This window comes from Bidens hawaiensis, unplaced genomic scaffold, assembly GCF_021521415.1.
Source record: "Bidens hawaiensis isolate Kalapana, Puna unplaced genomic scaffold, B.hawaiensis_p1.1 tig00052599_1, whole genome shotgun sequence".
NCBI lineage: Eukaryota > Viridiplantae > Streptophyta > Magnoliopsida > Asterales > Asteraceae > Bidens > Bidens hawaiensis.
In genome coordinates, this window is record NW_027506228.1 from 49,677 (window position 1) to 66,493 (window position 16,817).

At 36.1% G+C, this 16,817-nt stretch overlaps 2 protein-coding genes and 1 pseudogene across 2 annotated transcripts; 2 read left to right on the plus strand and 1 right to left on the minus strand.

Annotated features, from left to right (window-relative positions):
* Nucleotides 1-1,519: 1,519 nt before the first annotated feature.
* LOC143617169 (pathogenesis-related thaumatin-like protein 3.5) lies at nucleotides 1,520-2,552 on the plus strand (annotated as a pseudogene).
* A 4,261-nt stretch (nucleotides 2,553-6,813) lies between these two features.
* Nucleotides 6,814-9,116, plus strand: LOC143617168 (GDSL esterase/lipase At4g16230-like). The gene is made up of 5 exons (XM_077089814.1): nucleotides 6,814-7,063; nucleotides 7,210-7,340; nucleotides 7,900-8,145; nucleotides 8,230-8,491; nucleotides 8,838-9,116. Exons 1-5 carry the CDS (start codon nucleotides 6,814-6,816, stop codon nucleotides 9,059-9,061), a joined length of 1,113 nt encoding a protein of 370 aa, XP_076945929.1. The 3' UTR covers nucleotides 9,062-9,116.
* A 6,045-nt stretch (nucleotides 9,117-15,161) lies between these two features.
* On the minus strand, nucleotides 15,162-15,560 carry LOC143617164 (uncharacterized). Its single transcript, XM_077089811.1, has one exon. It carries the CDS (start codon nucleotides 15,558-15,560, stop codon nucleotides 15,162-15,164), a length of 399 nt encoding a protein of 132 aa, XP_076945926.1.
* Between the last annotated feature and the right edge of the window lie 1,257 nt (nucleotides 15,561-16,817).

Below are 16,817 nucleotides of genomic sequence, written 5' to 3' on the forward strand. Positions count from 1 at the left end.
TTCCATATCTCAATTTGATTATCCCAACTCACACACACAACTTTTGCCTGACATTTGTAATCAGACACAGGGACTGAGGCATTGTAGTTGAGTTTAGTTTCAGAGAGTATGATTACGACTAGGTATTTGTGATTTAAGTTTGCCAAATTTTTGGTTGCCAATAGTATTTTGTTGTCTTTAGGCTGTTAATATGTTTACATTGTTTATTTGTTTACGGGCCAGGTTTGTTTTGCTGCAGCCATTGTCATTGATGTTCATGTGTATTTTTTTTTCATTTGTGTTGCGTTTATGTTGACCGTTAATACTTTTTCTATTGTTTCATTAGGTTGCAGTAGAGGTTCATATCCGATACCCTCAGGTTAAGCTCATATCAAAGTAATTTGGCTATGCATTTGCTTCATTATTTTAGCATTTAAAGCTAATTGTGTATGTGTAAAGTCCCAACAATTATTTCATTATGAGTGTGGATAGCGCTGAAAGTACACTTACTTTTATTTGTGTTCCAAATATATTTTTGCATTTGCAGAACAGCCTACGCAGGTCATACTTTCAACCTTTTTAGCATTTTTTTTAATGTTTTTAAACTTACCAATCCTTTTCTCTGTTATAAAAGTGAAATTGGGAAAGCAGTGAACTTAGATTGCCATACTTTAACTGCCAGGGGCAGTTTGGGTATTTTTACTATTTTTGAACGTTTACCATTCTTTCATTTCCATGACAATATCATCACTTTGTAATATATTCTGCATTAAATTATTGGTTGAAGAAATATGTGAAGGCTATGGTAGCACACAAAAGAAGTTCAATAATATGATTAGGGAATTTCTGTAATCTATTAAAAACATTTGAGCTTTTGGTGATTGGAACTCGAATATACATCAAATTTGTAACGGATCTTGATTTGCTGATATGGATGTACCAAACTTTTGATTGCAGGTTTGGTGAGAATTAGAAGGGATCTGATCTGATTTCGGGTCCAGTTTTTTTTACTTGGGGTCACGGAGTGCAAATTGTAAGCGGGTTGATAATTTCATTCGGTTTCGTTTCGTGTCAAAATTTTGTCTCGGGTAAATTCATGTTTATATTTTTGGTACGGTTTCGTAGCTATATGAGGTTTCAAATCTTCTAGGCATTAGCTTTTTTTCCCATTTTTATAACGGTGTAGAGAATCTGGATTTCTCTGTCTTTTATTGATAAGGGGTTAGATTACGACTTGGTTTTTGTTGGTGAAATATCTAATGCATTCGTGCCCCTCCGCAACGCGCGGGTACGAATACTAGTACCAATTAAAATACAATTAATTCAATCAAAAGGCTCCTGCCTATACGTAGATGTCTTTCAAGAAAAGAAAATCCATACATAGATAGAGATCAAACCAAATAAAGAAAGCGGATATTTTGGGCTGCTAATAATAATCGATGATTATAATGCTACGTAATTGATGAAAAAAATTTTGATGCCATCCTTAACTATAAATTGTCACAAATCTAACACCAAACCATCATCGTCTTCTTCCCCAATGAAGCTTATTATTCGATACGCCTTTGTTCTCCTCCTCACGATCTTCCTTTCAGGTTACAATATTATTCATACTCTTGCTAATAAATAATAATATATCAATCAACTAAAATAGATCAACTTTTGTTTGATTCATATATTCTTCGTTAATTAAGCATGCATGTAAACATTATTGATTTTACTCTACTTGCTTAAATTTATATATATTCTTATTATTATCATATGATCACTAGAAGTTTGTTCATAATTCATTCGTTAAATAGTAGCGTTTACAAATATAAGTCAAACTGTCGTTAGCCTTTCTTGAATAGCAAAACTAACTCGTTTAATATCCATGCCTCGCAGGAGACACGAGGTTTCCTCAACCGTGTTCACCTTACAAAACAGCTGCCCCTATACCGTTTGGCCAGGAACCCTCACGGGCAACAACGGCACCGCTTTAGGCGAAGGCGGATTCGCCTTACTACCTGGCGCGTCTGTTCAGCTTCCAGCCGCGCCAGGCTGGTCGGGCCGCTTCTAGGCCCGAACTGGTTGCAGATTCGACGAATACGGCAACGGCAACTGCATCACCGGCAACTGCGGCAATACCCTCAAGTTCACAATCGCCGGTAGCGCAATCAACAGCGATAAAGACTTTTATGACGTCAGCCTTGTTGAAGGGTACACTGTCAGCATTGGTATAAAGGCAACAGGTGGTTCCGGTGACTGCCGGTACGCCGGCTGTATTAATGACCTGAATGTTAACTGTATTATTTTAAAAAGTAATAATGTCTGGGAGTTGAGAGTTGTGGATGGTAATGGTGTGGTGGTGGCGTGTAAGAGCGCGTGTGCGGTGTTTAATGCGCCGGAGTTTTGTTGCTCCGGTGGCCATGATACGCCGGCGACGTGTGGGCCCACGCAGTTCTCGGTGATGTTTAAGCAGCTTGTCCTAGACTCCTAGTGCGTATAGTTATGCGTATGATGATGCTTCGAGTACATTTACTCGCTCCGGGTCGGATTATTTGATTACGTTTTGTCCCACAAATGGGTCTTGACTCTTGAGAGATTTGGTTATTTTGAATTTTTATTATTATTGATATTTGATTTTAACTTTTTAAGTACACTGAGTCGGAGTTAGATTGGAGATTGTGTTTTTAGTCCGACGAATATGTATTTTGAAAATCAAGAATCTGATTGATACCTTTGATTATGTCAATTAATAAGATTATTTTTCAATTTGCTTTCATTGATTGATTTTGTCTTGAATTGAATGATACTACGATATTATATGGCACAATTGCTCATTCAAATAATTTATTGGTTCTTGTTAAAAGAAATTATCCACCGTCCTGTGTATTATTTTTCGATGTTATATTCATTGATTTTTGTGTGTAACTAGTTTTTCTATCCGACGCGTTGCGTCGGGCAACTGGCACAACCCCAACGGTGAAACACGGGTATTGGTAAAACCTGGGCGTTACAATGATGAGTCGACACGAATTCGATCAGTATCGGCTACGTTCGTTACGATATAGATGTCATTGGTAAAATTTGAGCCCTAAAACCCAAAAAAATTAATTCGTCAAATTAACATATATAAGAAAAAAAATATTTAAGACGATGCTTATTTAGTTGGCAAACTCGGGCTATGGTAAACTCAAACGTTGTGGTCCTGAGCATTGAGGCGGTAACTTGACACGAATTTGGTCGGTTTTGAATACGTACATTATCTTACCGGAACTAAAAAGCGAAAAAAATTTAAAATTGAGGTGAACCAACGACCAATTTTATTTATTTACTTATTTAGTTATTTATTTATTTATTTATTTCGGGGGGGGGGGTCCGGTAAACTTAAGCATTGGTAAAACCCGAGCGTTGTCGGTCATGGGCTTTAAATAAGGCCGTGAGTCTGCATGAACTCGGTCGGTTTCTTTCAGGTTTGTTATGGTACCGGAACTAAAACAAAAAAAAAATTGACGTTTGATCGGCTCACATTACTTTTATTATGGTAACTGAACTAAAAAAACAAAATTCATTAAGCAGTACGGTGCCACCAAGTGGCCCAATAGGCCACTTGTGGCACCAAACTTCTTGTTTATATTATAGTAATAATTAGCTAAAAGCAAATAACCCGTTTAAAACAAATAAGCACGTGTACACGACTTATTAACTAAACTAGGTAAATGGCGAGAAATGAATTCGGTTGGTATCAGTTAATTTTGTTATGGTACCAAGACTAAATAAAAAAAAATATACATTTGTAAACGCCAAAACAATATTCACACATACAACTTATAATCAAAGTGACACAAATTTGGTTGTCATCGGTCTGGTGCTAGTAATTGGATTAAATCCAAAAATAAATCAGTAGATGCCTAGAATAATAATGAAACTCGTATAGCCAATGGTACAAAAAATAACATATTTAAAACGACATTTATTCGGTCAATAAAACATGAACGTTGCATCAGCGATTCGACACAAATTCAGACAGTATCGGCCACATTTGGTACCGTACCAAAACTAAACCCGAAAACTAATTTCATCAAGTTATTTAAAGAAAAATAAAGAATAAAAACACGGGCATTGCGATGGTAAGGCGACAGGAAGTCGATCAATATCAATTAGGTTCATTACAAGTACAGGAACTAAACCTAAAAAATAATTTGCATAAATTATCATATTTAAAAAACATAAATTTAACAACACACAAAGAAGAACAACTAAAAAATCCGGTAGCCAAGGGACTCAATTAAAAATAAAACACTAATATATTAAGATTTATATATTATCTTCCAAAATAATTACAAAGAAATGACAAGTAAACGGGCAACAAGCTGGAGTTTCTTACCAAATGAGTGTAGTTGAAAAAAATATTTACCAATTTGGTATAATTTAAAAAGTATTTACCAAAATAGATATATTCTTGTAACTTGTTTGTCTCTTTTCTATTATAGTTGGATAAACCAAATTCACTATGATTAAACTAAAACAATGTTAAAATAATAATTGTTTTCATAAAAATATTATATATTAATATGAAACTAACTACTTCTGTCTTTTTTTTAATTTAGAACTAAAATGATTTTCTTTTTTTGTTGTTCGAGCATTTATTAACTCAACTTAATGTTATTTTTCTATTAATATTTTAATTAGTAGGACATGTTTACTCGAGCGGGTATGAGAGCTAAAGGTATAAATTCGTTTTTTTTTGGTGCTTAAAAAGCGAAAACCCAAAAAACATCACAACATTTATTAAAAGACATTTGGTTAAATGTTTATTATATAATACGAAAGTAGTAAACTTTTCGATTTCGATGTATTTGCTAAAACATACGAAAGAGAAAAAAAATATAGTCGTATTGTACGTAAAAATGTATCGAAACACATACGTTTCTTTATTTCTTGTAATATGTAATTTCAAAACTTACACTATAAAACTCACATACTACGACTGGCACCAAATAATAGACAAAACCCAAAAGATAAAACATGTTCAGTTAATTGGTTATTAAAAAATGAGAGTTAATTAGAAAAAGAAAAAGATTTAAAAAAAACTTGACCACGCCCACTATATTAAAAATAAGAATAAGAAAATTAACTTGAAAAATTAAAAAATAAAATAAAAAAGTTTCATGAACCACTAATATTCACCCTAGCTTCTAATTGTTATAATATTAATATTAGGATAACACAGACTTTTGTATTAAAAAAAAAGAACATTGCCTATCTTAAAAGAAAATAACTTCTTAGAATGATTAAGATAAATTTAAGAACAAATATTTGCATGATTTTCCTGAATCAGTTAAAATGAGTATATTATTTTTTTAATTAAGAATGTCTGTTTGATAATATTTAAGTATATGATTAAATGACGGTAAAATTAATAATAATAATAATAATAATAAATTAATAAATAGCAGTATTCTTGATTAATAATTTTATTTAGCATTATTTTAGTTTAATTCTGTTGAAATGGGTTTATCCAATTATAAAAGGAGAGAAACAAACAAGTTTCAAGAATCTACCCATTTTGATAAATAGTTTTCAAACTACACTAAATTGGTAAATATTTTTCTAACTACACTCATTTTGTAAAAAACACTCAAAAAATAGTGGGTTTCAAATGTAATATTCATTTCTCCTACAGAGAAAATGTGTTTTTTATGGGTTTCAGACGTTTTACATCGACTATTTTTGTGGATTTTATAGTGGGTTTCAGATGTAATATTCATTTCACCTACAGACATGTGTTTTTTTTCTTTTTTTTTATGGGTTTCAGACATTTTACATCGACTATTTTTATGGATTTTATAGTGGGTTTCAGACATGTTGATTGAGCTTTTCATAACTACATAATTATTCACTCCAACAAACTTATTATTTTGTTGCACACTAATTTAATTCCAGAACAGAATGGGCTCCTACACTAAAAAGATAATTCACATAAATTTAATGCCATCGAAATTAATAAATGGTATGCATTTTTCCAATTTTCAAATCATATCACGTAAACTCTCATCCTTACAACTAATTAAAATTCAAAAAATATTTGAATCTGGTCCAATTCATCCTATCTTTATTGTTTTCGAACTGGACACGCTGGTGATTTATAATACGCGTAAGCGTCGAAACTAAGGGGTATGCTTCCTTGTCAAAAGGGTTTTATAATTAAAAATGACAAAAATATACCTTCACATGTTAGGCATGTGAGGGCCGGGCTTCTAAGTTAACTTTTAAGAGCCATTAATTAGTGTTAATACCTAATCATGTTACACAAAGTAAAGCATAGTACCCAAACTTTTTACTTGAAACCTCAATACCCAAGTCCATCACTTTTTAAAAATCGTATGTAGTAACAGTGTAATCGACTGAAAACTAAATTATGCATTATAAATTCAATAAATACTGATGATAAAACAAAATTATTCAATCTAAAATTATCTAGCTTCTCGTGGGACAGAATTATTCATTCCTATTCTTGGTCTTTTGAATCTAGACTTATAAGCTCTAGAGGCTAGAACATAAAGGCTCCGAAGCTATAAAAATAATTCATAGAAATTTAAGGCCACCGAATTTAACTGTACGTTGTTATTAATGCTTAGCCAGTGAACTATATAAATGGTGTATGTTTCTCCTATTTTCAAATCGTATCCCATAACTCTCATCCTCAATATTAATGAGTCTCACAACTCTTTTTTAATTCTACGTGTGTTTTACATGTGAACACCAAGTATATTAGAAGTATTCGAAATAAACAAATCCGTCCAATTCATCTCTTATCTTTGTTGTTTACGTATCGACCAGATTCATCAAATGGGCATGCTTCCTTGTGAAAAAGAGGTGGTTAAGATTGTTCTGGGAGTTTTGACAGTGTTGGTCTGGTCAGGGACGTGTTTTGCCGAAAACATTTCCGCTAGTTTTGTTTTTGGTGATTCATTGGTCGATGTGGGCAATAATAACTACATTATCTCCATATCGAAGGCAAACTACCCCCCTAACGGGATCGACTTTGGGAAGCCTACTGGACGATATACGAATGGAAGAACAGTACCAGACATTCTAGGTTGGTGATCAGTTTTGTGAGTCACAAATTTTGGTCACTAGTGCGAAGTTTTTTGTTAGTAAATCGTGTTTCCCGTTATAAAGTTATTGATTCTCAAGATTGTTATCGCATGAAAACGAATCTGTTTTTGATTTTATTTTTTTTAGGTCAGGAATTGGGTTTGAAGGATTATACACCACCATACCTGGCTCCAACCACTGTTGGCCCGATGATCCTTAAAGGTGTCAATTATGCATCTGGTGGTGCAGGAATTCTAAATGAAATGGGAAAGATATTTGTAAGTAGTGACGGATTCACGATTTTTTTCACCACGCTTATTTTTAAGATGTTCAGATATCTGACGACTCTCATATCAACGTCTTAATTTCTTGTTATGGTTGGGGCGGATCATATTAATACTGCTAACTCGCTAACCGTTAAAATTTTGAGTTGAGTGAACTTTTTTGAGGTAATGCACATCACATATGGATTACTAGAAAAATAACCAGATCATTGATGGTAGGTAATCTTGTTCGCAAATTGCTGGTAGGTAATCTTATTTGCGAACCACATTTTTATTTTTTGTTATAATTTTAAACAACTACCGATGAAATTTATTGTGGGGTTAATTTACTAATAGAACACAAACAAAGTTTATAGCCGATATGGTTGTTTTTCTATGATGAAAAACCAACATCACTATAGCGAAGGATTATGCCTTTCATAATCCGTCTTAAGAATTAGTTAATTTGAAAAAGAAATCTGGAAAATAAAATTTCCATAGGCAATTATCTGAAGGTGACATTCTGCTTTTTAAGATATTTGTATACTATGTGATATCTTTGTAAGCTTTGTAGGTTGGCAGGATAAATATGGATGCACAACTCGACAACTTTGCGAACACGAGGCAAGACATAATCACAAGAATCGGTGAATCTGCGGCACAGGATTTGTTCCAAAGAGCTCTGTTCATAATAAACATGGGTTCAAATGATTTTCTAGATAACTACCTCACACCAATTCTTTCAAAACCTGAACAAGAACTAGTGTCTCCAAAAGAATTTGTGGGAGTTTTGATTCCAAGATACAAAGGTCAGCTGAAGGTAAAATTATATAACTTGAATTTTATCCCATTTTCGGGTTATATGCGACATAAATCTTGTATTTTTTGGTTGATTTATATACAGAGACTGTATGATATGGGTGCTAGAAAGATTATGGTAACTAATGTTGGATCTATTGGATGCATTCCATATAGTAGGGATATAAATTCTTCATCAGCTGGAATAGATGAATGCGTAGCATTGCCAAATGACTTGGCTAACCTCTTTAACAAGCAGTTAAGAGGCGTGCTCCAAGACCTTAACAACTCACTGAAAGAATCAACATTTGTATATGCAGATGTCAATCGTATTTTTGGAGATATTCTTCACAACTTCAAATCATATGGTCAGTTTGAAGTATCACTATAAATATTTAGGTCAAATCTTTGACAGGATGGGTAGGATAACAAGTCAATATTTGGAAAATATGGTGTTGGATTCACATAAAAGTATAAAACACTTTATTTCTTGTACAGACATCAACGGTATGTGATAGTTTTGCTTTTTGACATATTAGAAAACAAATGATAACTCGAATAAACTAATTCTTAAGAAAATGGATTAAACTTGTCCACTTGCTAATATTGAATTTTGGTTTATGCAATTAAGGCTTTCAATATTTTGCACTTGAGAAATGTTCAGTTGGACTAGAAGTTTATTATTTGTTTACCCAAGTGTACTTATTGTTACAGGTTTTGAAAATGCGGATTCAGCGTGTTGTCGTTTGGCCGGTAAACATGGTGGCATCATACCATGTGGACCACCATCCAAAGTTTGCCCTGACAGATCAAAGTACGTTTTTTGGGACCCGTATCACCTGTCTGAAGACGCCAATACTATCATAGCCAAGCGACTTATAGATGGAGGCATCGAAGAGATATATCCTATGAACTTAAGAACCCTTTTTAAGCATTGAAAAAAAGATGGTTTTTGAGTGTCGAGTTGAATTAGTTATCCATTAATCGTTCAACAGAAATGATTGTATTCATCCCAAATGTTGGGAGTCTTTACTTTGAAAAAATGTACAACTACATATCTACTTAAACTAAGAACCCTATAGGTAAAGAGTGTGTATTGAGCATCAACTTAGTCCAATAAGAGTATTGTTTGCGTGTATGTTATAGTTAAGCCTAAAACTCTATGTATGTTGACTTTCATTTTAGTACGCTCATTACGTCAAACATTAACTTGATGATTGTTTTTGTGAGGATATACTTCTTAGAGATTAAGAAACAATGTAATGAGTTATATCAGACGGGTCGTAGGATATATTAGAGAAGTTTTACCAAGCTGCAATCAAGTTAGTCATGTTCATGGTGAACCTTAGACGTGTCAATTATGTTTGGTTAATGGGTTTCGAGTTGGCTGCTTGAACCGTTGAACCCAACATGACCTATGCATTAGAAATCATCCATAGCACAACCCGACTGACCCGTTTATCTACCCAAGTTAGTTGTAATCATGTTGTAAACATGTTAAGCTGGTTGAGGTTGTACATATTGGATTAAGCATGTCATGTTGCTAGGTAAGTGCTCAAAGAAAAATAATAAATATTGAGATTTGTGAGATCCACATAATAGAATTTTAAAATATTGCTTTAAGTGATGCAAAAACCAGTTAAATAACTGCTTACCCACATTGATGCACTAGGTACAAATTAATTATGTAATTCTCAGAGTTTATAACATAGAACTGGTTCTAGAAATAAGATCTCCATATATATATATCAAGTTGTAATAAAACCTAGTCTTACATGGTGTTGAGTCATAATTTCGGTTGTTAATGAAAATGGGTTTGTATCTTGGGAGATCTGTTTGTAAAGATTGAGATATCTTTATATATAACAATAAACGGATCAGTACATTGTAAGGGCGGAAGCAATACGTCATATACGTAAACATGATCAATCACAGTATATAAATGATTAATAACACGATATAAATAAGTTCTAATTTTATTTCATCAGTATGTGTGTTACATAGAGTTTGAACAGTAAGAAAAGTGACAAGACAATACACTAAACGCTATTTATACATGATATACAATCACAAAAACTAGTTTTCGCATTCCACAAGTAGTTTTCTCTTGGACTAGATGTACTTCAAGTTCTCAATTATAATATATAGTTTACACATTCTGGGATGGTTTTTTCAATTTGAATATAATTTGATTCGCGAACCTTATAATTAGACCCTACACTAAATTTTCATAAAAAACGATCGTCTAACTTTTCAGGGATCACTACAAGAAAACTAGGCATCTGCGACCATATCTCTGGTCGCAATTGCTATGTTGCGACTGTTTTGCAACCGAAAATGCGGTAGGAAAAACACAGGTCCCAATTGCTCTGTTGCGACCATTTTGTGTCCGCAATTAAATTTTGTGACCAACCACTAAAGCAGTTGCAAATCTTGCAACCATTGCTGCAGTCACGAATCCTGATACCACCGCTGCGGTCAGTAATCTTACAACCACCGGTCGCAAACAAGCAAAATCTGCTTAATGCAGTAGCAAACCACAACATTCCAACGAAACTGCTTGATGTGTCCATCCGTTTTATCAAAAAAAAGTTAAAAGCATCCAAAAATATTCCAAAAATAACCCAAATTAAAGTGTCAGCATAATCCAAATGCACATCCAAGTATTCAAAATATTCAAAATAAAGTGTGTTAACATAGCTTCAAAATCTTGAAATTGCATATTGAACCATAAATTGTAATATAGCTTTAATGTTAGTTTTTTTTGTTAGAAATTGCATCTTTCTCCATCAAATCCTTTTCTTTTTCAGCCGTCAACTCCCACAATTATTTCATTTAACCTTTCTTTTTCTTATTTTTTCCTTCATGAACCCTAGATAACCAAGTGCAACTTTTCAATCTACAAGAAAACATTGATAATGGGTCAAAAATAAATAGCTTAAATGAGTTGTGAAAGATAATTGTTTTCCTTGAATTCCTCTCATTCATTATCTCCCTTTATATAATAATTACAATGGTTATCTAATATTTAGAGATAAGATTTACAAAGATCTTGATAATTCTAAATAATATTTTACAAATAATATAAATCTATTACACCCCCGCAGTCGAAAGCGAGAGAAGGCCGGATGCTGAGACTGGATCGGAATTCGTCAAACAGTATCTTCGGGAGAACTTTGGTAAAAATGTCGACTATCTGGTAGCGGGTTGGTACATGTTGAATGCGTACTTGACCCCTCTGAACTTGTTCACGAACAAAATGGATGTCAACCTCAATGTGTTTGGTACGTTGGTGTTGAACCGGATTGCTTGAGAGGTAGATAGCACTAATGTTGTCACAGTAAACCAATGTAGCGACAAATAACGGACGATGCAATTCCAACAAAAGATTCCGTAACCAGCAAATTTCCGCTACCACGTTGGCAACCCCTCTGTATTCTGCTTTAGCGCTTAATCTGGAGACATTGTCTTGTCGTTTAGAAGACCAAGCTAAGAGATTATCACCGAAGTAGACGCAACAGCCTGATGTAGAACGTCGAGTGTCTAGGCAACCCGCCCAGTCGGCATCGGTGTATGCTCGTAGCTTCTGGGTACGAACATGGCCTAGCGTGAGACCAAAATCCGAAGACCCCGGAGATATCGAAGAATCCATAATAAGGCGTTCCAATGAGACAGTTTAGGTGAATGTATGTGCATACACACCTGCTGTACCGCATACGATATGTCTGGACGTGTGAACGTAAGGTATTGAAGAGCCCCGGCCAAACTTCTGAACAAAGTTGGATCTTCGAAATCTGTTCCGTCGTTCAAACTTAATTTTAGTTTTGTGTCAACGGGAGTCGGGATCGATTTACACGAGGACATGGCTGCTCGTTCCAAGATATCGGCCACATAAGACATCTGCGATAAAAACATAGTGTTACCGTCCCTTTTAACCGAGATTCCAAGAAAATAGCTTAAGGGGCCGAGGTCTTTCATTGCGAATTCAGAGGTAAGTTTGGCCCTGAGAGTAACCCGCAAACCATTGGATGAAGTGGTGAGAATGATGTCATCGACATATATAAGCAAATACGCCGTGTCTGCACCGTGTTTGTAAACAAACAGAGAGTTGTCACACCGGCTTTGAATGAACCCGAGGGTGGTGACATAATCTGTGAACCATTGGTACCATGCCCGAGGAGCTTGTTTAAGACCGTGAAGCGATTTCTTTAGGCGGCACACATGGTCCGGGTAGTTGCTATGCTGAAACCCCATTGGTTGATACATATAACCTGTTTCTTTAAGAGACCCATGTAGAAACGCATTGGTGACATCCAACTGGTGAACTGACCATGAGTGGGTTAACGCCAAGGATAAGACGGTACGAATGGTTGCCAGTTTTACAACGGGACTGAAAGTCTCTCCACAATCCACGCCCAACTGTTGATTTCGACCATCACATACAAGTCTGGCCTTATACCTTTCCAAAGACCCATCTGAATTGAATTTGTGTCGAAAAAGCCACATACTACGGATTACATTCATGTCCGGTGTTCGTGGAACCAATTCCCACGTCTTATTTTTAATAAGGGCATTAAACTCAACCTGCATTGCTTGGCGTCATTCGGGTGTGGACAAGGCAACATTAGGATTACGAGGAATGGTTGCAATAGAGGAGGTATTGAGGTTGAAAAGTTGTTTGGGTTTAACAATGCCATCCATGGATCGAGTACGAATGGTCCGTTGGTTTGCAGTTAGGTCCGGCTGGGAAACGGGATTAAGATTATGAGGGTTGACGGGTGGTGATTAATTTTGTTGGGAGGTGGAAGTGGTATTGTTATTGGTGTGAGGAGGGTGGGTAGTGTGTGTTGAATTGGGCTAATTGGTTTTGGGCCTACGAGAATAGACAATGGGTGTAGCATTGGGTTGGGTAGATGAGTGGACTGGGTCGGAGTGGGCTGGTGAGGGTGCGGGTGGAGATTGGGCTTCGGCCGTGGGTTGGGTGGTTTGGGCTGGGTGTTTAGAATGGTCAATGTGGTTCTAGAAGGATGGATGGATAGTGTCTGCAAGGAATTGGTAGTTTTGGAGCGATGGTCGGATGAGATTTTTGAATGGGAAACTGGTTTCATCAAACCGAACATGTCGGCAGATTATGATTTTGTGAGTAGATAAGTCTAGACACTTGTATCCGCGGTGTTGGGTGGGGTAGCCGAGAAATACACAAGGTGTCAAACGGTGTTGAAGTTTATGTATGGAAGTGTGGGGAATGAGTGGATAGCAAAGGCATCCGAACACTCGAAGATGGTCGTATGTTGGAGATCGATTGTAGAGTAGGTGTGTAGGGGTTTTAAGGTTAAGGGTTTGGTTAGGTAATATGTTTATTAAATACGTGGCAACTTCTAATGCATGATGCCAGAAGGTGTTGGGTAGGTTGGCATGGGCAAGGAGGGTGCGGATGATCTTGTTTATTGAGCGGATTTTGCGTTCCGCCTTTCCGTTTTTTGATGATGTATATGGGCATGAGAAACAGAATGTCATGCTGTTTTGATGGCAAAAAGTTTGAAAAGAGTTGTTGGAATACTCTTTTCCATTGTCACATTGAAATTGTTTAATGCTTCTTTCAAATTGCATTTGAATGAGTGTATAGAATTGTTTAAATATGGTGTAAACTTGTGATTTATGGCTTAACGGGTAAGTCCAAAGGAAGTTTGTGAAATCGTCAACAAACAAAATATAATAACGGTGACCCCCGGTGCTTATAACCGGGGATGCCCATAGATCACTATGTATCAAATCAAACGGCATAAAAGTAGGATTATTAGAAGCAACAAACGAAAGTCTAGTACTTTTACCAAAAACACATGATTGACAAAGTTTGGAATTAAATTTATTGCATTGAATAGAACTAGACTTATTAAGAAATTTAATTAAGTTTGATCCCGGGTGGCACAACCGTTGATACCACACTTCTTGTGAAAGAGCGGTAAAGGAGGAGGCTGAGCGAATCTTGGAAAGAATTTCTGGTGTGAGTGGGTAAAGATCTCCAGAGCTATTGCTGCGGAGGATACGAGCCTTGGTCTTGAGATCCTTCACAAGAAAACCATACGGGTCAAATTTAATTGAAACTTGATTGTCGGTTGCTAGGCGACGAACCGACAATAAGTTTTTAATAATGCTAGGTGCAAAAAGGACATTGTTCAATTTAAGTTTTGGAAAGGGTGGTTTAAGGGTTTGGTTGCCTTGTCCGATCACGGGAATAGTATTACCGTCGCCTACAATAACATTGTGTAAAATACCGGTATTAAAAAAAGACGAGAAATTACCTGGGAGATTTGTTATGTGATTCGTGGCCCCAGTGTCCACATACCATGGTTGCTCAGGTGGGTTGAGAGCCATTGTGTGGAGTGCTTGTTCGATATCGGTCGGTGAGTAGCCCATAGGATACGCTTGCCCAGGCTTCGGTCCAAGTATGCCTTGACCCGAGGTTTGTGGTCTACTTGATGTGGGATATGGGCAGGGAGGTGAAGCAGCCCATTGTTGCCATTGAGATTGGGCCTGACCCATGTTGGGCCAGTACCCAAGAAAAGGAGTCCAAGGTGCATATTGTTGTTGGTTGTATGGACCTGACCGTCCCCTGCCTGAATAAGTCCTGCCACGACCTCGTCCGCGTCCACATCCGCGGCCACAGTTGCCACCAGAAGACGAGTCTGATCGGTTTTGGGTGGTTGTCTTTGACTGTTGCTGATCAGTTCGTGAGGCCGAGGCCTGTAGGGCAGAGCTGGCTGTTTGAGCTGCATGAAGGGCTTGGCTGTTCATCTCTATTTCTTCTTGGCATTACCGAGACCGGGTTTCATTAAAATCCGGTAGAGGAGTGGCTGAGCGGATCACTGTTGCGATGGTCCGGTATTGTTCGGTTAACCCACCGAGCACTTTCAATACTAATTGAGTCTGGGACAAAGGCACATCAACATTATATAATTGATCGGCTAATATTTTTACCTCTTGGCAATATGCAGCCACATCTTTGAAGTTTTCGAGGCGTGTGTTATTGAGTTTTGTCTAAAGATGAAGAGCCCGAGAACACTTGTTATCCTGAAAAAGGTTTTCCAACGCGATCCATGCGTTGTAGGCTGTCGTGTTTTTCTTCATAACGGTTTGGAGAAGGTCGATGGAGATTGTTCCATAGATCCACTGCAAGACAATTGCATCGAGTCGTTTCCATGACTCTTCGGGTGGAGGGGCTGCCAGACCTTTGTCTTTGTCAGCCGAAGCTGGTGGTGCAGCAGAAGAGGAGGATTCGCCCCGTGGTTCAAGGTGGTTGGCAACTAGGTAAGCGTTGAAATGGATCTTGAATAATTCTGACCATGTGACATACTGGGCACTCTCGTTGTCCAGGGTTATGGGGATAAAGTTTTTGATGTTAGACACGGTGATTGCGGGATGGAGTTTGGCCTCCATGTTCGATTCGAGGAGTGAGACAGAGTGTGTTACGGAAGAGAGGAGGGCAGGGAGAAGAGGCGCCGGTTAGATGATGATCAGCTAGGGTTAGGAAAGAAGAGAGGGGAGAGAGGATGTTTAGGCTATTGATACCATGAAAGATAATTGTTTTCCTTGAATTCCTCTCATTCATTATCTCCCTTTATATAATAATTACAATGATTATCTCATATTTAGAGATAAGATTTACAAAGATCTTGATAATTCTAAATAATATTTTACAAATAATATAAATCTATTAAGTTGTAAATCGGTAATGAATCTTTAACTTATAATTAAACTATAGACGGGCTGTAATAAACAGGTTATAAACAAGCTATAAATGAGCCGATGACTTATCATCAAACTATAAACGGGTTATAATAAACAGGTTATAAATGAGTTGTAAACGGGTCAATGGAATATAATCATAAATACGGAAAGTGACAACATATTTAGTGAATTATAAACGGGTAATGGATCTTTGAATAGGCCTATACAAGTAAAATGTAAGACCCATGGAACCACTAGACCCGACCCACCATACCCTTGTATGAGACAAAAATTTTGCTCCATGTTAAAATAAAATTTAAACAACTTTTCAAATTAGCCCGAACTTGGTAAAAGTTTGACCAATGTCAAAATTAACCAAGCCGTTTGCAGCTTGTCTGAAACGACTCGTAAACTGATACAAAGCCCTATCTTTGACTTATTAGCAGCTCCATTTTCAAAGTTTTTTTCAATATCAATCAAAGCACCATATAAAACAGGTTCAAGCCCATGGTGGAACCCCTTGAATTGAACCAAATATTTTGATAGAATTAATCAAGATAGCATATATTCTACAAACCATAAAAACATGAATTGAGATTCATGAACTCAATCTTTAACATTGCTGCTTAACCGTGTAAAATAAAGTGGTTTAACTGAATAAATTAAAATGAAGGAACATTTAATATATAAATGAAATAATCCCTATAATAACTTTTATCGGGCACACAAGCTATATATAAGATTAAACCCTAACAATAAAATTTTATTAAATATATTTAACAAACTAAAAATCTATAGTATTTACCTTACAAAATTAAAGAACAAGTTGAGAAGATACACACGTACACAGGTACACCTAAAAATGCCTAAAAGTATTTTCCTAACTCAGATCCTTTTAATGGAGCATAGTGTGAAAGCATATAAACAAACTAGTTGTAAATACTTACCAAAAATGCTAACTGCTAG